Raw genomic sequence first — 21,485 nt, 5'->3', positions numbered from 1 at the left:
GCTGTTCAAGGTGCATGGTTCAGAGAGGTTCGAGCGGGGCACTCTTGAGTGCGTCCAGGACCGTGGCCAGGTCCCAGATCGGCACCAAGGGGGCGAGGAGGGTTCATCCTCCTAAGCCTCTTAGGAAACGAATGATTAGGTCGTTTTTCCCTAATGAACGTCCTTTATCAGGATTGTGTGGCGCCGCTATGGCAGCCACATAGACTTTGAGCGTGGAGGGTGTGCGGCCCACCTCCAGCAGCTCTTGCAAAAAGGCGAGTACACTTGGTATCTCGCACGATTTGGGGTTCAAGCTCTTGGTATCACACCAGTCACTGAACACTTTCCACTTTTGGGCATATAAGCGCCTTGTAGAGGGTGCTCGCGCCTCAGTGATGGTTCTCAAAACTCCACTGGGGAGGTTCTCGGGAACCCGTTGAGGGGCCATGCATGGAGGGCCCACAGATCGGGGCGGGGATGAAAAATCATCCCGTTGGCCTGCCTGAGGAGGTCTAGCCTCAACGGAATCGGCCATGGGGCAGATTGCATCATCTGCATCAGTTCTGGAAACCACGTTTGGTTGTGCCCTGGTGGGGCTAACAGGAGCACTGCACATCTCACTTCCCTGATCCGACTGATGACCTGAGGTAGCATCGTGATCGGGGGAAAAGCATAAAAGGGGCGGCTCGGCCAGACTTGGGTGAGCACGTCCGTGCTCTTTGAGAAGAAAAGGGGGCATTGCGCATTTTCCCTGGAGGCAAAGAGGTCGACCTCTGCCTCGCCAAAGTTTTGCCATAACCAGTGAACCGTCAGGGGGTGGAGAGACCATTCTCCTGGGAGAACCTTGTCTCTGGACAGCATGTCTGCTCCCTGGTTCAGGGCGCCTGGCACATGCGCTGCTCTCAGCGAGCACAGGTGGTGTTGTGACCATAAGATGAGCTCCCTGGCCATAGAGTGCAGGGAGCTCGACCTGAGTCCACCCTGGCGATTTATATACGAAACTACCGTCATGTTGTCCGTTCGGACCAGGACGTGTTCGTTTTCAGGTACGGAAGCAGGGCTCTGAGAGCCAAGGCGACCGCTTTCATTTCCAGACAGTTTATATGTAGGCGCTTTTCCGGGTTTGACCAAAAGCCGGATACAGGCCTGCCCTCGTAAAGGGCCCCCCATCCTATTTTGGAGGCATCTGTCGTGATAATTTTTCTCCGCGTATTTACGCCCAGACTCACGCCGGTTTGATACCAGTTGACGGCTTTCCAGGGCGTCAGGGCTTTTATACAGCCGTGATACGCTCTGATCAAAAAGTGGCCCGAGCGCCACACGTGAGTGGGGACACGGCTCTTGAGCCAGCACTGGAGAGGACGCATGTGCAACAATCCTAGCTGGAGTACCGCTGATGCCGAGGCCATGAGACCGAGCATTCTTTGAAATCGTTTGACGGGGGCGTGTGCGTCCGTTCTGAATGATGTTGCAAGGCGTCGAATAGAGAGCGCGCGCTCTGATGAGAGGCGCGCTGTCATCTGAACTGAGTCTAGCACTATTCCCAGAAAAGAGATATTCTGGCTGGGGGATAGCACGCTCTTTGCAAAATTGATTCTCAGACCCAGGCATTCTAGATGGCTGATAATCCAAGATCTGTGCATCGTTAACTGACCCTCTGATTGTGCTATGATTAGCCAATCGTCGAGGTAATTCAGTATTCGCACTCCCGCTGTCTCAGGGGAAAGTGCCGCGTCCATACATTTCAGTGAATGTACGGGGGCCAATGATAGGCCGAATGGTAGTACTGTGTACTGGTATGACTGTCCCTCGAGCGAATCTCAGAAAAGGCCTGTGATGAGCGCTATCGAATGTGAAAGTAAGCGTCTTTCAAATCCACTGATAGAAACCAATCCCGGGCTGAACTTGCGCGAGGATATGTTTGGTTGTTAACATTCTGAACGAGCGAATCATTAAAGCTTTGTTCAGATGTCTGAGATCTAGGATGGGGCGGAGGCCACCGTCCTTTTCGGGACGAGAAAATAGCGGCTGTAAAACCCGCCTCGCTCATAGAGGGAGGAACAGTTTCTATAAGCCCTTCTCTGTCAGTTTGAGCACCTCGGTGCGTAGAATATGTGACACATCTTTCCTCACTTTCGTCTCGACCACCGCTGAAAAGCGGGGTGGTCTCTGGCGAATTGAAGTGAGTAACCGTGTTTTATTATGTTCAAAACCCATTTCGGCATGTCGGGGATTTTTTCCCAGGCTTTTGCTCGCACAGATATGGGCTGAATGCTGGCTGGGGGCATGTCGCTGTGACGTATGGGCCCCACCGGCAAATTGCCTTGTGCTAACACTGAGTTTACAGCTCTCAGAGGCGCAGGTGCGCGCTGAGCAGCCGTATTGAGTGCCGAGTGCAGAGGTGCGTATGAGAGTACAGGCACGCGCGCTATCTCCGAAATGCTTGCAGCATGAGTCGGAGAAATGCTTGAAACTGTATGAACAGAGTTTTCAGGTGGGGGTGCATACATCATACTAGGCACGCGCGCCACATTCATAAAGCTTCCCGCTTTTAGCGGGGCGTCTCTTGGCTCACGCATCGCATCTGTGATGTTTGCGGCATGAGACAGAGAACTGTTTGAAACTGTATGGGCAGCACTTATGGGTGGGGGTGCATATACTGTAGTAGGCACGCGCACCACTTTCATAAAGTCTTCGCTTCATGGCGGGGTTTTTGGCTATGCATACAGTGTTTGTGTGTAGGGGTGCATGCAGGACAGCAGGCACACGCGCTACCTTTATAGTATTTCCCGCTTTTACTGGGGAAGTGTTTATAACTGTGGGAACAGTGCTTGTGTGTAGTGGTGCATACATGACAATAGGCACACGATCTACATTTATTGGACGTCCAGCCTGAGCTGGGGAAGTATATGGCACTGTTTGGACAGTATTGGTATGTGGGAATGCGCACTTTAGTGTGGACATGTGAACCATTAGTGACACAGGCAGAAAATGACACTTTTCGTGATTTCTGTGTGTCGCCGTTAAAACGGTGTTTGATTGCAGGTGAGCGAGTTCTGTGACTGGCCCATTGACTGCTGTACAGACATTTCCAACCGCCTGTAAGGGGACTGGGTAATGTTTTACATGTTTTAGAGAGAGTGGTCCAGCCTTTGCGAGACACGTACTCTCTCTTTTTCTTCCTATTGCTAGGAAGACTTACGAGGCTCCGAGTTCAGCACGATCTTGGGCCGAGGACCTCGTTGCTCAGGTGGCTTTCTTCGGCCAGCGGAACGCGAGCGGTGTCGAGCGTCCGTTTCAGGTCTGCTCTTCGGCTTTTGGGAGACGGGAGGGGCCACCCTGGCTCGCTGCTGCTGCTGAGGCGGTCTCTGGTGAGACGAGCTGGAGCGCTTGGGCAGGAAGTGACGCATAGCTTGCGAATCCTTCCGGGCCTCAGTGAAGCGTTCAGCAAATTCTTTTACCGCTGATCCGAACAGGCCGCTTGGAGCGATAGGCGCGTCAAGGAATGGCGCCTTATCCGCGTCCTTCATCTCCGTTAGCGTCAGCCACAGATGGCACTCAAGGACAGTCAAATTAGCCATGGCCCGTCCGATGGATTGGGCGGTGGCCTTCGTGGCTCGCAGGGCTACGTCAGTGGCGCTGCGCAGGTCCTTGAAAGCTTCAGGTTCAGGTCCAGACTCGTCCATGGTGCGGAGAAGTTTGGCCTGTAAACTTGTAAAACCGCCATTGAATGAAGCGCTGACGCAGCTTGGCCGGCGGTGAGCAGAGTGCGGGGCGTTCCACGACTTTGTGAGTTCGTCGTGCACTTCGGGGAAGAAAGGAGAGGGTCTCTGTCGAGGGGCCTGCCGGCGCCCCTGCAGGAACCACTCGTCCAGCCGGCTGCGGGCGGGTTCTTCCGGAGAAGACCAGTCGAGCCCGATGTCTTCTATGGCTTTGGACAGGATGCGGACGATCTCAGAGTCCATGCTGGTGCCCGTGCTCTTGTCCGCTGATGTCGATGGCGCGGGGTCGAAACTCGAGCCCGGCCAGTCGTCGGATGCAGCGTCAATAGAGAGGCTGTCATCCTTTTCATCGTCGTCCCCTGACATGCCAAACGAGACGAGACCCACCGCTCTGCTGGAGGGGTGCTGGTCCGTCTTCATAAAATGGACTGGCGGCGGGGAGATCTCAGGCAGCGGTGAAGCACGCGGGGACTGGGCCGGCGTGACGTCACTGAAGTCTACGTGCTCTGGCAGCCTCTGTGAGCGGCGCTTTTTCTTGCGCGGCTCGAACGGAGGGGGCGGCAGCACGGTGGAAGCAGGCTCGATTGCGGCGAAAGCGGCAAAGCGAGCGCGCAGCTCGCCGAGGCCCAGGGAGTCACATTCGTGGTCCGGTCCCAGGCAGCGAGTGCAAATGATGTGACAATCCCCATCAGGAAGAGGGCCTCTGCACGAGGTGCAGGCTGAAGGCATTTGCAACAACGCCTTGAAAAAATTGCTCTTTTACTAATCAAAAGCGTCGCAGGGGCGAGCGCTTGCAGTAAAGGATATAGCGTTATGCGCCGGATGGCGTAGCAGAAGGCTTCGAAGGCGGCTGAAGATGCCGGCGTCCTCTTAGCGGTCCTGCTGTAGGCTTTTCGACGGCGGGCTCCAATCCGGAGAATCCAGCGAAGAGAAGGTCTTTGCTGAAGGAGATTAAATCTAAAGAACTCTCATGAAGGGGCGCCTAATATATAGCCCTAAGCCACGCCTATCTTGGCGGGCTCTGAGCGCTGCAGGCGTAGCGCTACCATTGGTCGCGTGTTCAGAGTCGCCCCGTCATTGGTTCGAGCAAGTTGCTGCAGCACAGCCAATGACCGAGCTGCCTGGCTCATTGCTGTCTGCTGTGCAGCTGCAATGCGTTTTACATAAAGACTTCAATATTTCTCGAGAAACTGAGTTTTCCCATAGCGTAAGCTACTTACGCAATAGGAGAGACCTCTCGATAGGGAATCGTGTTATGATGTCAGATGTTAACAGGCATGCGCACATCAGATAATTAGCTAAGAACGTTGGTAAAGGTGTTTATGTGCAACACAAAATATAATTGGCAACAATCAACATGTGATGATCGGTTTATGCTTGTCCTCTTGCAACTCTGCATGGACTGTGTGCTTTGTCTTCTTCGCTATACGCAATACAAAATTTGATTTAATTTAAATCTAATGATGTCAGTTTAGGACACTCTTACAAATGGGTTAAACTCAGTGAACACTGATGTGGACTATAAGGCATTTGTCCCTAAGAAATCCTACATTCACTGTGCATTATCACATTGAGAATCAATGGGTGCATTCAAAAGCTGAAAGACTTTGCTATCAGAGGCTTTATATGGAGTTAGGATGAAAATAAAGTGCATTTCGAACGCACACTCACGCATTTCGACAGCACACCGGAGGATGAGCCATTCACTAAACAGGGAGCAAGGGAGCATCCTATAGCTTTCCTATGCAGCCAAGTGCATTTACTCCAAACATCTGACCAAAAGTTCAGTTTCAGGCTGCAGATGATGTTTGGACTACTCAACATGGTTATTTGGCAGACATATATTCAGAATTATAATGCTTAATTTTATTTTAACATGGTTGGCAGTGATTGGAGGATGCTGACCATTATTTGAATCCCAATTAATCATGCTAATTTCTGATTGGTAAAATGCTTCTCTTGTTTGTTTGACAGGGCAAAAAGAGAATATTGAGATTTTGTTGCCAAAGTAGAAAAAACGTATTAATAAAAAGTCATTAAAAGTAAAATCAAGTCAAATAATTTTAATTTGTATATTTTTTTTTTTTTTGTATTTGTCCCAATACATGTTGTTCCAAACCAGCTTTACAGAAAATCAGCTGTAACGTCTCAGAAACGTTAAACATAAAAAAACAATTTGATTACAAAAAATCTGACTCTCTATAGCTTGTTATTATTTCTAATTTCACAACTTAGTCTTGCTGTCCCCATATGAGAACATACATTTTTAAGAAAACGTTTCGCCTGTTTATTAGGGACTACTAGATACAAATCAAAAATGGAAATTAAACATGCACACAGCAGTTGCGCTCTTGTCTCAAGAGTTTAAACCGTTTAAGACAAAGTTGTTAAATGTGTTAACATGACCACACATGTTGTCGGCTTATTATACATAGTCATTGTAAGTAAATCATCCATGTAAATGTGCTCAGTGATTGCATTTACATGCACAGCAATAAGCTGATATCTAAAAATAAATACAAATCGGACAACCAAAGAAAACCGTGCTTTTAAGAGTTTTGAAATCATCAGATTATTCCCTGCTTTTGATGTCAAAACGTAAACTGGCATGCGCACAACACTTGTGCACATTGGATAAGTCAGTAAAAATGCTGGTAAAGGTGTTTAAATGTAGAGAGAAATCGGGGTAATTGGCAAAACCATTTTGGCCTGTTCCTAACACAAACCAATCATATGGCTTCAGAAGAATCAGAATGTAGTGCATGAGTCTGCAGTATATAGACTAATGTTATGATACTTTCATGGTGCTTTTTTGTGTTTCTTGTCCTTTTTGGAGCTTGAGAGTTGTGGTTACTATAAACTGTCATTGTACGACAAGAGCTGTTGCCCGAAACGTGCTTTGATCTTGAAGGAAACTGCTGCATCACACATTTCTTTGCCTAATCGCCTTTTTAACAACTATGTATAATCACTACATATACATGCACAGCTAATCCAGGTTCAAGGGAAACATTATTAAAGGTAAAACGTACATTTCTCAGTTGTTTCCAAGTCTTTACTGAATTATTGTTAGACATGATGCATTAATACAGATTTGATGCTGCCGGGTTTTGACTCAGAAGCAGATCTAAAATTGAAATTATATTTAACTGTTAATTAACTGCTTGTTCTATCGCCCCTGGAGTCGCAAGTTTGAATCCAGGGCATGCAGTGTCTCCAGCCAGGTCTCCTAAGCAACCAAATTTGTGCGGTTGCTAGGGAGGGTAGAGTCACATTGGGACTCACACTTGCTCTCGGTGGGACGCGTGGTGAGTTGTGCGTGGATACCGCAGAGAATAGCGTGAAGCCTCCACACGCGCTATGTCTCCGTGGTAATGCGCTCAACAAGCCATGTGATAAGATGCGTGAATTGACGGTCTCAGACGCGAAAGCAACTGAGATTCGTCCCCCGCCACCCGGATTGAGGCGAGTCACTACGCCACCATGAGGACTTAGAGCGCATTGGGAATCAGGCATTTCAAATTGGGGAGAAAATGGGAGAAAAAAATGAACTGCTTGTTATGATTTCTATGCCGATAAATCCACCACACAGGAAAAAATATTATTGCTTATTTTCGATTGTTTTGGTGAGGCAAGTGGCTTATTTTGGGCTTGTTTTTCCAGACCAGGTTGCTATTTCTGTTGTGAGATCTGGCAACACTGCAATTGGCATTTCACCCACCCCTTAGCACAACTGTCATTTTAAAAAGAACGTTATTAACCGTTCTTTTATTTTGTTCTATCCGGTAACCTTTTGGAAATGAGGCTGTGGAACTTATGAACCGGAACGAAAAAATACAGTTTTTGCTCAGAACGAACCGAAATGAAAATCATTTCGTTTTTAGTCCCTGATTGTGAGTCATGTGTATCATTGACTAACGATTATGCTCTTGTTATGTCCCAGCAGCACTTGGAGCCATGGAAGCTTTATGCAACTGTTGCAGTTCTGCTGGCGATTGATGTACTCTCTCTGCTTATCTGGCAAATTGTGGACCCATTGCACATAACTGTGGAGGTGTGGATATATATTTTTTGTTATTGTTTTTATAACTGTGACTTTTATGATGTACTTCCTTTGAAATGCTTTGGACATTTCTGCTGAGCATGCTCATGGAAATAGGTGTTAATGGTGAAGGATTGTAGTGCTGTGCTCTGCTGCATTGAGCTCAATCTCTGTCCTTTCAACTGCTCTCTCTCTCTCTCTCTCTCTCTCTCTCTCTCTCTCTCTCTCTCTCTCTCTCTCTCCTTTCTTCCTCTGAGCAGAAGTTCACAAAAGAGGCTCCTAAAGAAGATCTAGATGTGTTGATTCAGCCTCTTCTGGAGCACTGCAGCTCAGAGAAGATGAACACATGGCTTGGTATTTTTCCAATATTTATCTCTTCTCTCTTCAGTTTTTATAAACTCTATGACTCGGTTCTTATTAGTGGTGCATGCCAAGGCATTTGAACAAACTCCAAAGTCTAAGTGTTAAAATTTGGCATGTAACATCCTGTACCGTTTGTGTAACAGACATGAATCATGCTTCAAACTATGCAAATAGGTGAGGACAGGTGTGCTATTACTATTGTAAGTGATACAATTTTAATTTTGCCTGGCAGGCATTAAAACAGACATATAAATCCCATAGATTTACATTAAAAGACCCATGCCTAATCTAGAGACCGGAATCGTTGAGACTCGGTGGACTCTTTTTGGTTGGGGTAAATGAGCAGCAACCCCCCATTATAACCATGCAACACCATAGCAACCACCCAGAACACTCTAGCATTGTGGTTTAAAATGTCATCACTTACATTTTATTCAGATAAACAAAAATCTAATAATAAATTTCTTTTATTTAAAGGCCTCTATAGTTTAGATTTTTCTGTTTGTTTTCCAATTGATATTTTATTGCATATTTCTAACTTTTTTCAGCTGCATATAGCTCATTAAGTTTAAGCATTACTCTTGGTCCAGAACATATTAATCTTATTTACAGCATGTATCCAGGAGTTTAATTAGATATCGGGTTGCTCATCATGCTACACTTCACTGATGCCATCTGTCCATTGAATTTAAATTAATAATTTGTGTCATATACTCAAGAGTTTCTTTCCCCTATTCATTTTATTTTCCTTGCACTCTCCCACATACTGTACATTCCTATCAACTGTTTTTCCCCTCTCTTTCTGTCTCTGTCTCACTGTCTCACTATCTCTTTCTCGCACTCTCACTCTTGTTATGGCTCCCTATCAGAGCACCACAGTGTAAAATTAAATTATATGGGTCAGTGCACAGGTCTGGATCTCATAGCCTGACTCTCATACTGTACAGGAAGATGATATTACAGAGAAGAAAAAAAAACTCCCTGAACTCAATACGAGATTAAACTCTAATGTGACTTATTAGTCCCTCTCTTGTGTCTCACTTCCTTTTTCTTTTTTTCCCCTTTTCATTTTTTTTCTACTTTCATTTTGTTTTCTCTCAAAACTTTTTAAAGAAGTTGAAATGCTTGGGAGATATTAAGTAATATTTTTTTGCATTTGCATTGTAATATTATTTTCATGACAATTAAACACATTTCCCGTCCAAATCTCCTTAATTGAATGTAAAAATCATAACAGTATTTCAAAAAAGAGATAAATTGTTTAAAGAATATTCCAGGTTCAGTACAAGTTAAGCTCAATCGACAACATTTGTAGCATAATACTGATTTCCACAAAAATTATTTAGACTCGTCATTCCTTTTCTATAAAAAAAAAGCAAAAATCCAGGTTAAAATGAGGCCCTTACAATGAAAGTGAAAGGGGTCAATATTTGGAGGGTTTAAAGGCAGAAATGTGAAGCTTACAATTTTATAAAAGGCTTTTGTTAAAAAACAAGTATTTTTTTGATCTGTAAAACACTTTTTTTTTTTTCATTTTTCAGTCGTTTTAATGTTTTATGGTTTGTTGACATTACATAGTCATGGCAATGAAGTTGTAAAATTGGCTATAACTTTACAAAGAAAAGGTTAGTAAGTGATTTTATCACACTAAAATCACGTTTACTCACATTGTTTATGTCTTTTAATGTTCAAAAATTGGCCACATTCACTTCCATTGTAAGTGCCTCACTGTAACCCAGATTTGAGCTTTTTTTAAAAGAAAAAGAGGGACGAGTCGAAATAATTTTTATGTGTTAATCAACATTATGCCACAAGTACTGTCGACAGAGCTTAACTTGTATTGAACCCGGAAAAATAAAGGCACTTACAATGGAAATTAATGGGACTCATTTTTTAAGGATTTAAATGCAGAAATGCACAACAGCACTTTCATTATTCTTATAAAACACTTTTAGCGGTAAATTTGTTTAAATTGTTGTTTTTATGCTTCATTTAAAGTTTTAGGATTTACAGCATTACGCTGTTATGGCAACAAAGTTATAAAATTGGATATCATTTTACACAGAAAAGGAAACAGGTTCAATAGAGTGGTTTGTTTGTGTATTGGACACTATTTTTGAGTTCTGCAAATGTGTCTACAATGTTTGTATTTCATTAGACAAAAGTCTCACGCAACATTTGTCATATATCTGCAAGTAACGCAGACTTACGTGAGTTATAAATTAGCCAAAAGCCTAGACCACCTCAAACCTGCAAGAGCACTGACAATAACTAATGACTTTTACCCTCAGGTGTGGTATATGGCTACAAGGGACTTCTGCTGCTGCTGGGGATCTTTCTGGCCTACGAGACAAAGTCGATCTCCACAGAGAAGATTAATGACCATAGAGCGGTTGGCATGGCCATCTACAATGTAGCTGTAAGTGTGGCTTCTGGCTGTTTCTATTTTCACTGCATATATGCTAAAGCAGTGTGGTCAAACTAGATGACAGCATAGTGCAGATGGGGGAAACACATGAGGCTGTTTACTCTACTGTAAAGATTCCACATGTATTTAAATGTCACCAGCATGGTCTTTAAAGGGATAGTTCACTCAAAAATTACCCAAAAATTCTGTCACTCAGTAAATGTATTTACACACCTTCATGATGTTTCAAACCGTCTTTTTTTCTGTAAAAACAGAAAATGATTTGTTAGTCAAAATGTAAGCCTCGCCATTCACTTTAATTGCATCTATTTCCATACAATACAAGTAATTGGTTCAGGCTGTCAGTTCTTGATGTTCTGCCTTGCATCTCCTTTTGTGATCCATGGAAGGAAGTCATATGGGTTAGAATAACATGAGGGTTTATAAATGATGACAATTTATTTTCATTTTGGGGTGAACTATCCCTTTAAACACTAGTGTTTCCCCCGCCTAATCTAAAAATGATCTTTACACAAACTATAAAGGCTTATCCTAACTATAAGTGTATCTATTTTGAAAAAGAAAATGACGAGATGTCTCCTTGCTTTTGAGCCTTTTTTAGCACTTTTTTTGAATGAGGTGTTGATTACTGTCATTCTGTGCCCGACTGCTTGCAAACAGTTTGATTCTGGCAATAACTCCAAGTGCTTTGCTGAATTATTTGCATAATTGCACCCAATTGCTCAAACTCTGACTAAAATATCCTAATGAGGAAACAAGAAACACTTACCTGGAAACGTGAACACGATCTCAGCTTTTGTCAGTCCTACAGCTATTTCAATAAGATCAAATCCCTGAACAGCACAACGTCTGCTCCGTGTCAGATTTAACACCCCTCGCTTTGAAGCTACTTGTGTGTGCTTGAGTTAATAAATGAAAACAAAGGCATAAACGCCTGTTTTTTGTGTGATGCAACATTATGAAAAGTATGAGTCAGATGCAATCAAAATTGGACTTTGAGGAATGCATCGACTTAAACTAAAGCCTATTGGCGATCAAATAAAAATGGATGTGTCCTTTAATACTGTATGCCCTGCCTCAGCTTCCTTTTTCAGAAAACTGCATTGCTCAAGCAATTTCAAGAGGTCTTTTAGACTATAAAACTAGCATGATTGCTCTAGACAAGTTGTTTTTGACTCAGCACAGTTATGACAGTCAGTTCATTGCTCTCTGTTATCTATTTGTAGAGTCATTTTGGGCAATTGAAGGTAAGTACGTGGTATTTTCTGTTTAGTTTGTCAGATATGACTTTTCCACTTTGTCAAATGAGACCTTCATCCAGCCGTGATGCCCACTGGAAGTGTTTTGACCAAAATGAGTAATCTTTTTTTCATCAACCGTTTTCTCTCTTTCTCTCTCCCTCTCTCTCTTATCTCTATCTCCTTAGTTTCTCAGTTCTCATTCACAGCACTGTTTATGCTCTGCAATTGTTTGTTTTTTTTCATCTTTCTTTTCTTAAAGGCATTTTACGCCCTCTTGTGGGGATTCCAGTCTGGTACACTAAGGCCATTTTACAGTTTAAAATTAGCTGTAATAACTAAACTAGCACGTTTAATGTATCTGTCCCTATAAAGCTAATCTCAATAAAGTAAAAGTAAAACATAAATCAGGATCATATTAAATCCTTTTCATGTTTTGTAGTCTGAGCAAAAAACATGAAACTTGAAATCTGATCTTTACAAACCACATTTTTAGGTGGTTTGAAGTCAGATGCATTTCAGTCTGATTAGAATTTGAAAGTAGTCATTTGCTAACTTGTTAATCATGAATGAATGAGTAATGGGTTTGTCAGACACAGCAGATGCCTGATTGGTCTTATGTTATAATGGACATTTTCAATTTTATGTCAACTAAATTGTTGTGTAACAAAGTCTCTTGGCATTATGCTGATGAAATTTGAAACATTGCCCCCAGTGGTCAAAGCAGTAAATTTTGTTTGGCGTATGGGCACGTGTGAGCTCCATTTGGGATGTAATGTCCACAGAGGGGCACCAAAAGCAAGTTGTTTCAACTGTACAGGCAGTAATACAGAGGAGACTAATGCATGTTTTATAAACTGAACCCCCAAACAAACCAAACCCCAAGCCTAAACCTAACCATCAGTAGAGTAAAAAATGTAATGTTAGAGTGGAAAATAAAACCCACCAAATCTTATCACTGATTATACAAACTTCCTGGTTTCAATCTTGTCTCCCACGCAGCTGATTCATTAAGTTTCTGGTCATGCCACAAAGGAAGGTTATGTAACAGGAGGCGATGTAAAAATGTCTGATAGGATATGGTGCTGTCGGATCCTAGAGACATAGAACTGTCGGAAACAACATGGCGACTTTCTGTGTGATCATTTGGAAGTTCACCACTTACAAACTCTGGAGTTAGGAAATTAGAATGCATTTTCAGACACATCGCTACATTATTAACCTTTATTTTCTCTTTCTTCAGGTTCTGTGTATGATTACTGCTCCGGTGACCATGATCCTCTCCTCTCAGCAGGATGCTTCATTTGCGTTTGCCTCCCTGGCCATCATTTTCTCTGTCTACATCACCCTCGTGGTTCTCTTTGTGCCTAAGGTCTGTGCACCCAGATAATCCCCATGAGCTTTATATCACTTCCACATTCTTGCTGGTTTTGTCTTTATTGGGCCACAGATTTCTCATTTGGTCTGATTTCGGTTCTTTCCCTTGACACAGTTTCATTTTGTCACTGCAGAAGTTTATTAGGCTATGTTTTGTTCTCAGTAAGCAATAGATCCTTTGTTGAACATTTACATATTTGGCAGATGGTTTTATACAAAGCAACTTACCTTGCATTCAAGTTATACAGTACACTTTATCAGTAGTTGTGTTCCATGGGATTCGAACCCATGACATTGGCGTTGCTCGGGCATAGCAGTTGAGCTACAGGAACAAAATGTAGTTTATTATTACACAGCTCTCTGAAATGCTTGATTCTGATTGGTCTAATTGCAGCATTCTGTGGCAAATATTTTTTAGTATAATTGACCGTTGTTTTAGGCAACCGATTTCCTACATAGCTGTGCTTGCTTCATGTCTATTTATTTTTGGTAAACAAAAGCAAAACATTCAGGGTGAAACAATACCTCTCCAATTCATGTTGGGGTGTATTTTGTAATCGTCAGATTGACCGGACTTTACCATTTATTACTCCAATTCTCTACTACACAATATCATCCATATGAACAATTAATTTCACTGGTATTTAGTGGACTTTTCTCACGATGGCTCATAGATTTGAACTGTTATTTCCGCAGATACGCCGTTTGATCACTCGTGGCGAATGGCAGTCAGAGCAGCAGGACACCCTTAAAACTTGCTCGTCCACCAACAACAACGACGAAGAGAAATCACGCCAACTGGAGCACGAGAATAGGGAACTCCAGAAGATCATTCAAGAGGCACGTGCTCCTTTTTTCCCCTTCCATCCTTCACTTCCTATTTCCCTATGCTCATGTTCACAGCTTATGTGTTAATTAATAGGAGAATAGATTAACAGTTCATGCACAGGATGGGATCCCAGAAATCCACAGAAGAAAATTACAGGAATTATAATTAAGGCAGTACACATCCTTGTCTTTGACTTTCAGAGTACATTTCTGTACACCATGTGCTTTCATGTGCTGTTCATTCAGTGAACTGAATAAGGTTTAGTTGTGACCTGCTCCATCATTTTGAGTAGCATTGACCCAGAATCACAATAACATTTTTATGTTTCTATCCCAAACCATTGCAGAGATAAAATAATTGAAATGTTGGCTGTCATGAAACATTGTTTATCTATGGACATTAGAATATTTTTCCAAAAATGGCCCATTGCGACTTCCGACACATTTTGATAGAGCACATCACATACAGTATACAGCACAGTACATAAATAGATTTACAGATGTCTTTTAAAGGTGCCAACTGAAGAATCCCTATGCTAAAATGTGAAAGGGATAGTTCACCACAAAACGAACATTTTCATTCATTTACTTTCCCATGTCGTTCCAAAATATGTCACTTTTTCTTCTGTGGAACACAAAAGAAATTTAGAAGTATTAAAAGTAGTCCTAATGACTGAAGCAGCATGATTTGTTTGAGCAATGACGTTTGACATCTACATTTGACACCTACATCTTCATGCAACTTACTGTATTTGATTATATGCAAATGCAAACAGGATTTGAGAGCTTTTGTGAATAGCACGATTTTCAATGAATGACTTAAAAATCGTCCCTTTCTTTGCGCAAAAAATGTCAATGGATGAACAAATCTGTGTTAGATATCAGAGTTAGATAGGTTTGTTTACAGATTATGTATCTTGAATATAAGCATATTTTTCGTGCTGCACTGGCAAAACTTGTGTTTTTCACTTTTGTATGCTTGATATTCTCTCAAAACAAGCTTAGGAGCCATTGACACAAACAAACTCATTCTTCTGCACCTGCTGTTTTCAATTGTTTTCCTATGTAAACAATCAGTAAAAAGTTCTTAATACCTTAAAACAAGTATTTTAACTGATCAAAATGATGTAAGATATAAAAGGAATAATTCACCCAAAAATGAAAATTGAAAATGAAATGAAAAAAAATCTAATTTTCCTCTTAACACAACAAAGATTTTAAGAAGAATATCTCAGCTCTGTAGGTCCTCACAATGCAAGTGAATGGGTGCCAAAATTTTGCACCCATTAAATTACATAGGTCAGCATAAAAGTAATCCATACGTCTCCAGTGGTTAAATCAATATCTTCAGAAGCAATTTTATAGGTGTGGATGAGAACATATCAACATTGAAGTCCATTCCTACTGAGAGTATGCATGAAGACTGTGAATCACCAAAAAGAAGAAGAATGTGAAAGTTAAAGTGGAGATTGACTGAGAAAGGAGGAGAATTTGTAGTAAAAATGTACAGAAATATGTATCTGTTTCTCACCCACACCTAACAAATTTCTTCTGAAGACATGGATTAAACCACTGAAGTCGTATGGATTACTTTTACCTGACCTATGTGATTTCTGGGGCTTCCAAATTTTGGCACCCATTCACATTGTATGGATCAAAAGAGCTGAGAAATTCTTCTAAAAATCTTCATTTGTGTTCTGTTGAAGATAGGAAGTCACAGACATCTAGGATGGCATGAGAATGAGTAAATTATGAGAGTATTTTAACTTTTGGTTGAACTATTCCTTTAAGTCTTGTTTACAGAGAATGTATCTTGATTAAAACTAATGTATGGCTTCACGAGACTTAGAATATAGTGCGCAAGTCATATGGACTAATTTTACATTACTTTCATGATGGTTTTTTATGCTCAACAGTGTCCGCTCCCATTTAATGTCACTGTAAGGAAAAGAGCAGACTGAACATTCTGTTAAAGTTCACTTTTTGTGTTTCATGGTACAAATTTACTGTATACAGTTTTTTGAACAACATATTGGTACGCAAATAATGACAGAATTTGTATTCATGGTCTAGAACAGTCTCGAAAAATGTATTGTTGCTCGGGGCAAAAATATCACAGAAAATTACACAAATGCCCCCCAAATTAAAAATATTGGGGCAAAAAAATGCCTCTGCAATGAGTTTAAAAAAACAAACATATGATTTAGTTGCAAAAACATACATTGCGATTTTTATTTGAATTTTCGCTGATTTTTTTTTTGTGCTGTTGGTCTCGACTTGATCGACTCGCACAAACGGTCACACAGACGGGAGTTGAAAACAGTTTTGTCTAATAAGCTCCTCATTCCAAATCTGGAGGAATGCTGTCATATCCTCCTCTGTGTCATTGCATTATATTAGTTTTGTATATTTACTTTATATACAAAATATTAAAATATTAGGAAATATGTGAATGAGAACAAAAGTGAACCCAGAATGTTTTTCAGTCACAATGCATGTAATGCAGTGTAGCGATCATGCAGTTATATGATTATTTAAACATCCCATTACTCAAATTGAATTATTTGATTCAATTATAGTATTTGACATAACATGATGACACAGAGTCATTTTATAAGGTAAGAAAAATTGCCCTTACAAAGGGAAATATGCCCCTGAAAATCAATACTAGGGGTCAAATATTGCCCGTAAATGGAAAAGTGAATTTTTGACCCTGGTCTCCAATATTGTGCAGAAGTTTAAAGATCTGTCAATTTTGTAAATGGAACATTTTATAATGTGGCTATTTAATTTTTGTTTTTTCATTATTTATTTTTTGTACAGAAGGAAGAAAGAGTGACAGAACTACGAAGTCAACTTGCAGAACGTCAGGCCTTGCGTTTACGTAAGCGCCCGTCCGTCCAGAATCAGAACCAGAACCACAGCATCCCCCCATCTCAGGCGGACCCCCCGAGCTACTCCCCCACTACAGACAAACAATCTCTGACTCTGTCCTTCTCAAATTCCTCCAACCTGTACCAGGGCGAAGGCAAACTTAGCCGAAACAACTGCCACAACAGCCGTTTGCCCCTGTTGTATAAATAATCCAGATGTTCTTGATGGTGAAAATATCTAGTGAAAATATCTAGTTAAGGATGCTCTCTTTATTTCTAAGTTGGCATGACGTTCCTATTTGTTTATTTTTGATAGCTCCAGAATCCTGGACATATTATTTAAAATGTTTACACTGTATTCAAATGACTCGAAATGTACTTTTTCCACTCCAACTATAGGGTACAGACAATTCTGCACAGTCAAGTCAACAAATGCAGTGCTTTCAGGTGAACACAATTACTTTTAAATAACTAATGATGTCTGAAAACAACTCAAATGTTCCTGCCCATTAAGCTTTCTAACTTTCCTTGTTATCTGGATGGTGCTAACTCAAAGGTAAAGGATCTGAGCTGCTTTTTGAATCCTTGGAAGTTTTGAGTAAGAGCAAGTCCAAAAAAGAAGAGTTATTTAATCCCTTTACATTTTGTCATTATTGTGCCCTTGAGCTTAACACTTAATTTGAGTTGCAGTTAAATCTAAGGGAACTGACTGGATAAAAGTGTCTTTAAAACTCAAGGACAAGTTGTTTAGAAAGGATAGTCTGGGTGTTGGAGCCAGACCCGGTCAAGTGTTTCTTAGAATTATTTTCTGTAAGTGTCAGTGGAAGACTGTGTCTGAAGGAGAGCATGTCTCCATGCTTCACTTAACATTTGAAAAGACTAGCTGAGTGTCACTTTAATGAGACAGTTCTTACATTGCGGCAACAGTGTATCAGATGAACTGCTCTTCCTTTTGCTGCTCACAAAGGAAACGATACATGGTTTAAGCTGATTTACGTACTCCTAAAGGTATTTGACCAGAGTCTGGTCGATACTCTATTAGCCTCATATGCTTTCTCTCCTCTAATCCCTAAGGCCATGTACTGTGCGCTTTAATGGCTTTCCTGTCCTTGTATAACCCTCTCACTGCTTCCATTTTTTAGGGCACATGTATGGCGCTATATAACTATATATATATATATACAGTATAATATATTCCATATATATATATATATATATATATAATTGTGGCAAAGAGGAGGGTGGGGCGGGACTGTGATGACACACGCCCGGCCCCTAATCAGGCTAATCAAACCGACGAGAGGAATAAAGTTTCGGGAGAGAGAGAGCTACAGGCAGCTGCTGGCTCTCTCTCCCCTTTTACCTTTATCCCTCTCGCCACACTAATATATAATATATATATATATATATATATTTATACTTGTCACTGTTGCCGAGTTCTTGCAGTGAAAAGTTGTTTCCAGAATCTAGCTGCCTGACCTGTTTAGTTTTCTTATCCCAAATTCAAGAGCATTACTTGGTCTGGGAAATACTATATTTTTTCATGTTTGTTTTTTATGTATTTGTTTGTTTGTTTATTACGTATCATTTTTTTTTTATAATTTACAGAAAGTCTTTTTGTGCCTCTTACAAATCATAGTAGACAAATGAGTCCTCTACACAATTGTTGCTTTGTATAATTGGCAAATGTTCATAATGATAAAAATCACATTTATGACATTCTATTACATTTTAACTGATAAATCTTATATTCGGAAGATTTCCAATTCTCTAACAGGTCATAAACACTGGCACAAATCATATACAATAGTATAACCGTCATAACAGGTTCTTCTATGAAACAAATGATTGACTCTCTTCTCCTTTTGCAATTAAAAGTTGGGTCAGTTCTAAGGATTTTGTACTTGTCGACAGTATATATACATTACCTGCAATATTATATCATAATAATTTTATATGAGAAGACAATCACATTATACTTTAATGTTTACACAATAATACAATATTTTGAGTGTTTAAACAAATAGTTCACCCACAAATGGCAATTGTCTCATCATGCCATCCCAGATGTGTATGACAATTTCTTGTCTGCTGAACACAAATGAAGATTTTTAGAAAAATATTGTATCTCTGTTGGTCTATTCAATGCAAGTCAATGTGCCATTACTTTGAGCACATAAAAATGAATCCATAAATCCACATCTTCAGAAGTGATATGATAGGTGTGGATGAGAAACACTTCAATATTTAAGTCCTTTTTTTACCATAAATTCTCCTCTCTTTGGATGTGGACGAAGAATGTGAATCGCCAAAAACAAAAGAAGAATGTGAAAGTGAAAGTGGAGATTTATGGTTAAAAAAAGGGCTTAAATATTGACCTGTTTCTCACCCACACCTATCAAAAAGCAAAACGCTTATGTAGACATGAATGAAAGCACTGGATTTCTTTTATGCTGACTTTATGTACTTTTTGGAGTTTCAAAGTTGTGGTCACCATTCACTTGCATTGTAGATGGACCTACAGAGCTGAGATATTTTACAAAAAATTTTACATAAAAAATAAATCATACACATCTGGGATGGCATGAGGGTGAGTAAATCTTGAGGGAATTTTCATTTTTGGGTGAACTATTCCTTTAATTACAGATAGTATGTGTACATTGTTGCATGTTTCATTCTTGTATTCTTATCCCTGAAAAGTACTCATGTATAAACTATCAAGTAACAAGCAATGATTCACAGCTGGGAATTTCAACAGATAAGCATAGTACAGTACACTGTTTTCCTTCTAGTATGTAAGCATTCTAGTAATGTAGCTCAGGGTGTGTGACTACTGTAACACTTGGCACACGGTAAAGGGAAAATCTGGAATTACTTAAACGAAAATGACTGCCTTTTGAACTGATGGGAGTTGTTCTGCCTTTGTAAATATCTGAGTGGAGTACCGCTGACAAATATGGCAGAGTTGTTATTATTCGAAAGGCATCTAAGGATTTCCCTTTTAAAGGATTTCCCTTTTAAATGTACTGTTTAATTGTTGTGTGTGTGTGTGTGTGTGTGTGTGTGTGTGTGTGTGTGTGTGTGTGTGTGTGTGTGTGTGTGTGCGCGCACTATACCACAAGGAATTTTTGTAAGACTTCCAATTGTATAAATCAGATTAATTCCTTTGTCATTTTGAAAGGACAAAATATGAGCCTGTATGTATAGCTTAAGAAAGTTTCTCTAAATATGCAAACTTTCTGGATGTCAACATTCAATAAACTAATTATTTTGCACTGAGAGTACAGCTGGGATTGTTTATGATGGAGCAAGATGTGCCCACCCCCAAAAGTATCAAGACTTAATGAGCCTAATAACCAAACAAAACTAGCCCCCAAAAAGTCAGCCAGAACCGATACCAAAACACCACAGCTTTTATAGTTCCTATTATGTATTTTCAGATTCCCATTTGTTGGCCTTCTGTGTAGCAACATTTATATAATCTTTAAAAGAGCATACTAAGTGTTTTAATACCATGTTGCATAAAGAACAATTAAACGTTTTCGAATACCATTTTGTGACCAAAAAAGTTAAGACGCAACCAAAGCAACTGTAGGCTGCTCGAGCGCCTTCTATTAGTATCGGATGGTACATTGCAAAACATACATACTGTTGTCATTTTCTGAATTTCTTACAGATTAACATATCAAAAATACATCTCAAAAAAGCGGTTTGTCTAAAAGGTATGGCAAACTGTGAAAATGGCACCAAAAACATTGGCAAGACGAACCTCGAGATTTCGATTGACTTGAGGATTAAAATGTATTACATTATCTACAGGGAAGGAGCTAGGAGGTGCCCAGGGGTGGCCCTGGCCTCCATGGACCAAAGCCTGGCCACTCCATTGGCCATCCCATTCACAATTGCCGTTTTGGTCATTTATTGTCTTGGGCACAATTTTGTTGGTCTTTCTACACCAACATCCCCCAACCCCCTGCCACTCCCACCCCCATCCAATTATACGAACAACTCCCCCACCCACCCCCTCTAATGATGTGCCACCACAGACTGATCGCTGGACCCTGCCTGGCCACCCCTGTGAAAAACTCCTGGCTCTGCCCGTGATCACCTATAGAAATTATTTTGAAAAAGTTTATTATATAATCTATATAATAAATATATATAATATATACACTCACCTAAAGGATTATTAGGAACACCATACTAATACTGTGTTTGACCCCCTTTCGCCTTCAGAACTGCCTTAATTCTACGTGGCATTGATTCAACAAGGTGCTGAAAGCATTCTTTAGAAAGGTTGGCCCATATTGATAGGATAGCATCTTGCAGTTGATGGAGATTTGTGGGATGCACATCCAGGGCACGAAGCTCCTGTTCCACCACATCCCAAAGATGCTCTATTGGGTTGAGATCTGGTGACTGTGGGGGCCATTTTAGTACAGTGAACTCATTGTCATGTTCAAGAAACCAATTTGAAATGATTCGAGCTTTGTGACATGGTGCATTATCCTGCTGGAAGTAGCCATCAGAGGATGGGTACATGGTGGCCATAAAGGGATGGACATGGTCAGAAACAATGCTCAGGTAGGCTGTGGCATTGAAACGATGCCCAATTGGCACTAAGGGGCCTAAAGT

At 40.9% G+C, this 21,485-nt stretch overlaps 1 protein-coding gene across 1 annotated transcript in view; it reads left to right on the top strand.

The window, feature by feature from the left end:
• Positions 1 to 20,124, top strand: part of LOC127631406 (gamma-aminobutyric acid type B receptor subunit 1-like) — a 67,180-nt gene extending 47,056 nt beyond the window's left edge. The window contains exons 19-24 of the mRNA XM_052109519.1: positions 7,648 to 7,755; positions 8,004 to 8,097; positions 10,398 to 10,525; positions 13,016 to 13,144; positions 13,846 to 13,989; positions 16,801 to 20,124. Of these exons, the coding sequence (XP_051965479.1) occupies positions 7,648 to 7,755; positions 8,004 to 8,097; positions 10,398 to 10,525; positions 13,016 to 13,144; positions 13,846 to 13,989; positions 16,801 to 17,061 (864 nt within the window). The 3' untranslated portion in view covers positions 17,062 to 20,124. The remainder of the gene's footprint in view (positions 1 to 7,647; positions 7,756 to 8,003; positions 8,098 to 10,397; positions 10,526 to 13,015; positions 13,145 to 13,845; positions 13,990 to 16,800) is intronic.
• The last annotated feature ends 1,361 nt before the right edge of the window (positions 20,125 to 21,485 follow it).

Source organism: Xyrauchen texanus, chromosome 38 (assembly GCF_025860055.1).
Source record: "Xyrauchen texanus isolate HMW12.3.18 chromosome 38, RBS_HiC_50CHRs, whole genome shotgun sequence".
In the NCBI taxonomy this organism is placed as follows: Eukaryota; Metazoa; Chordata; class Actinopteri; order Cypriniformes; family Catostomidae; genus Xyrauchen; species Xyrauchen texanus.
This window is presented reverse-complemented; position numbering and strand designations above follow the sequence as displayed.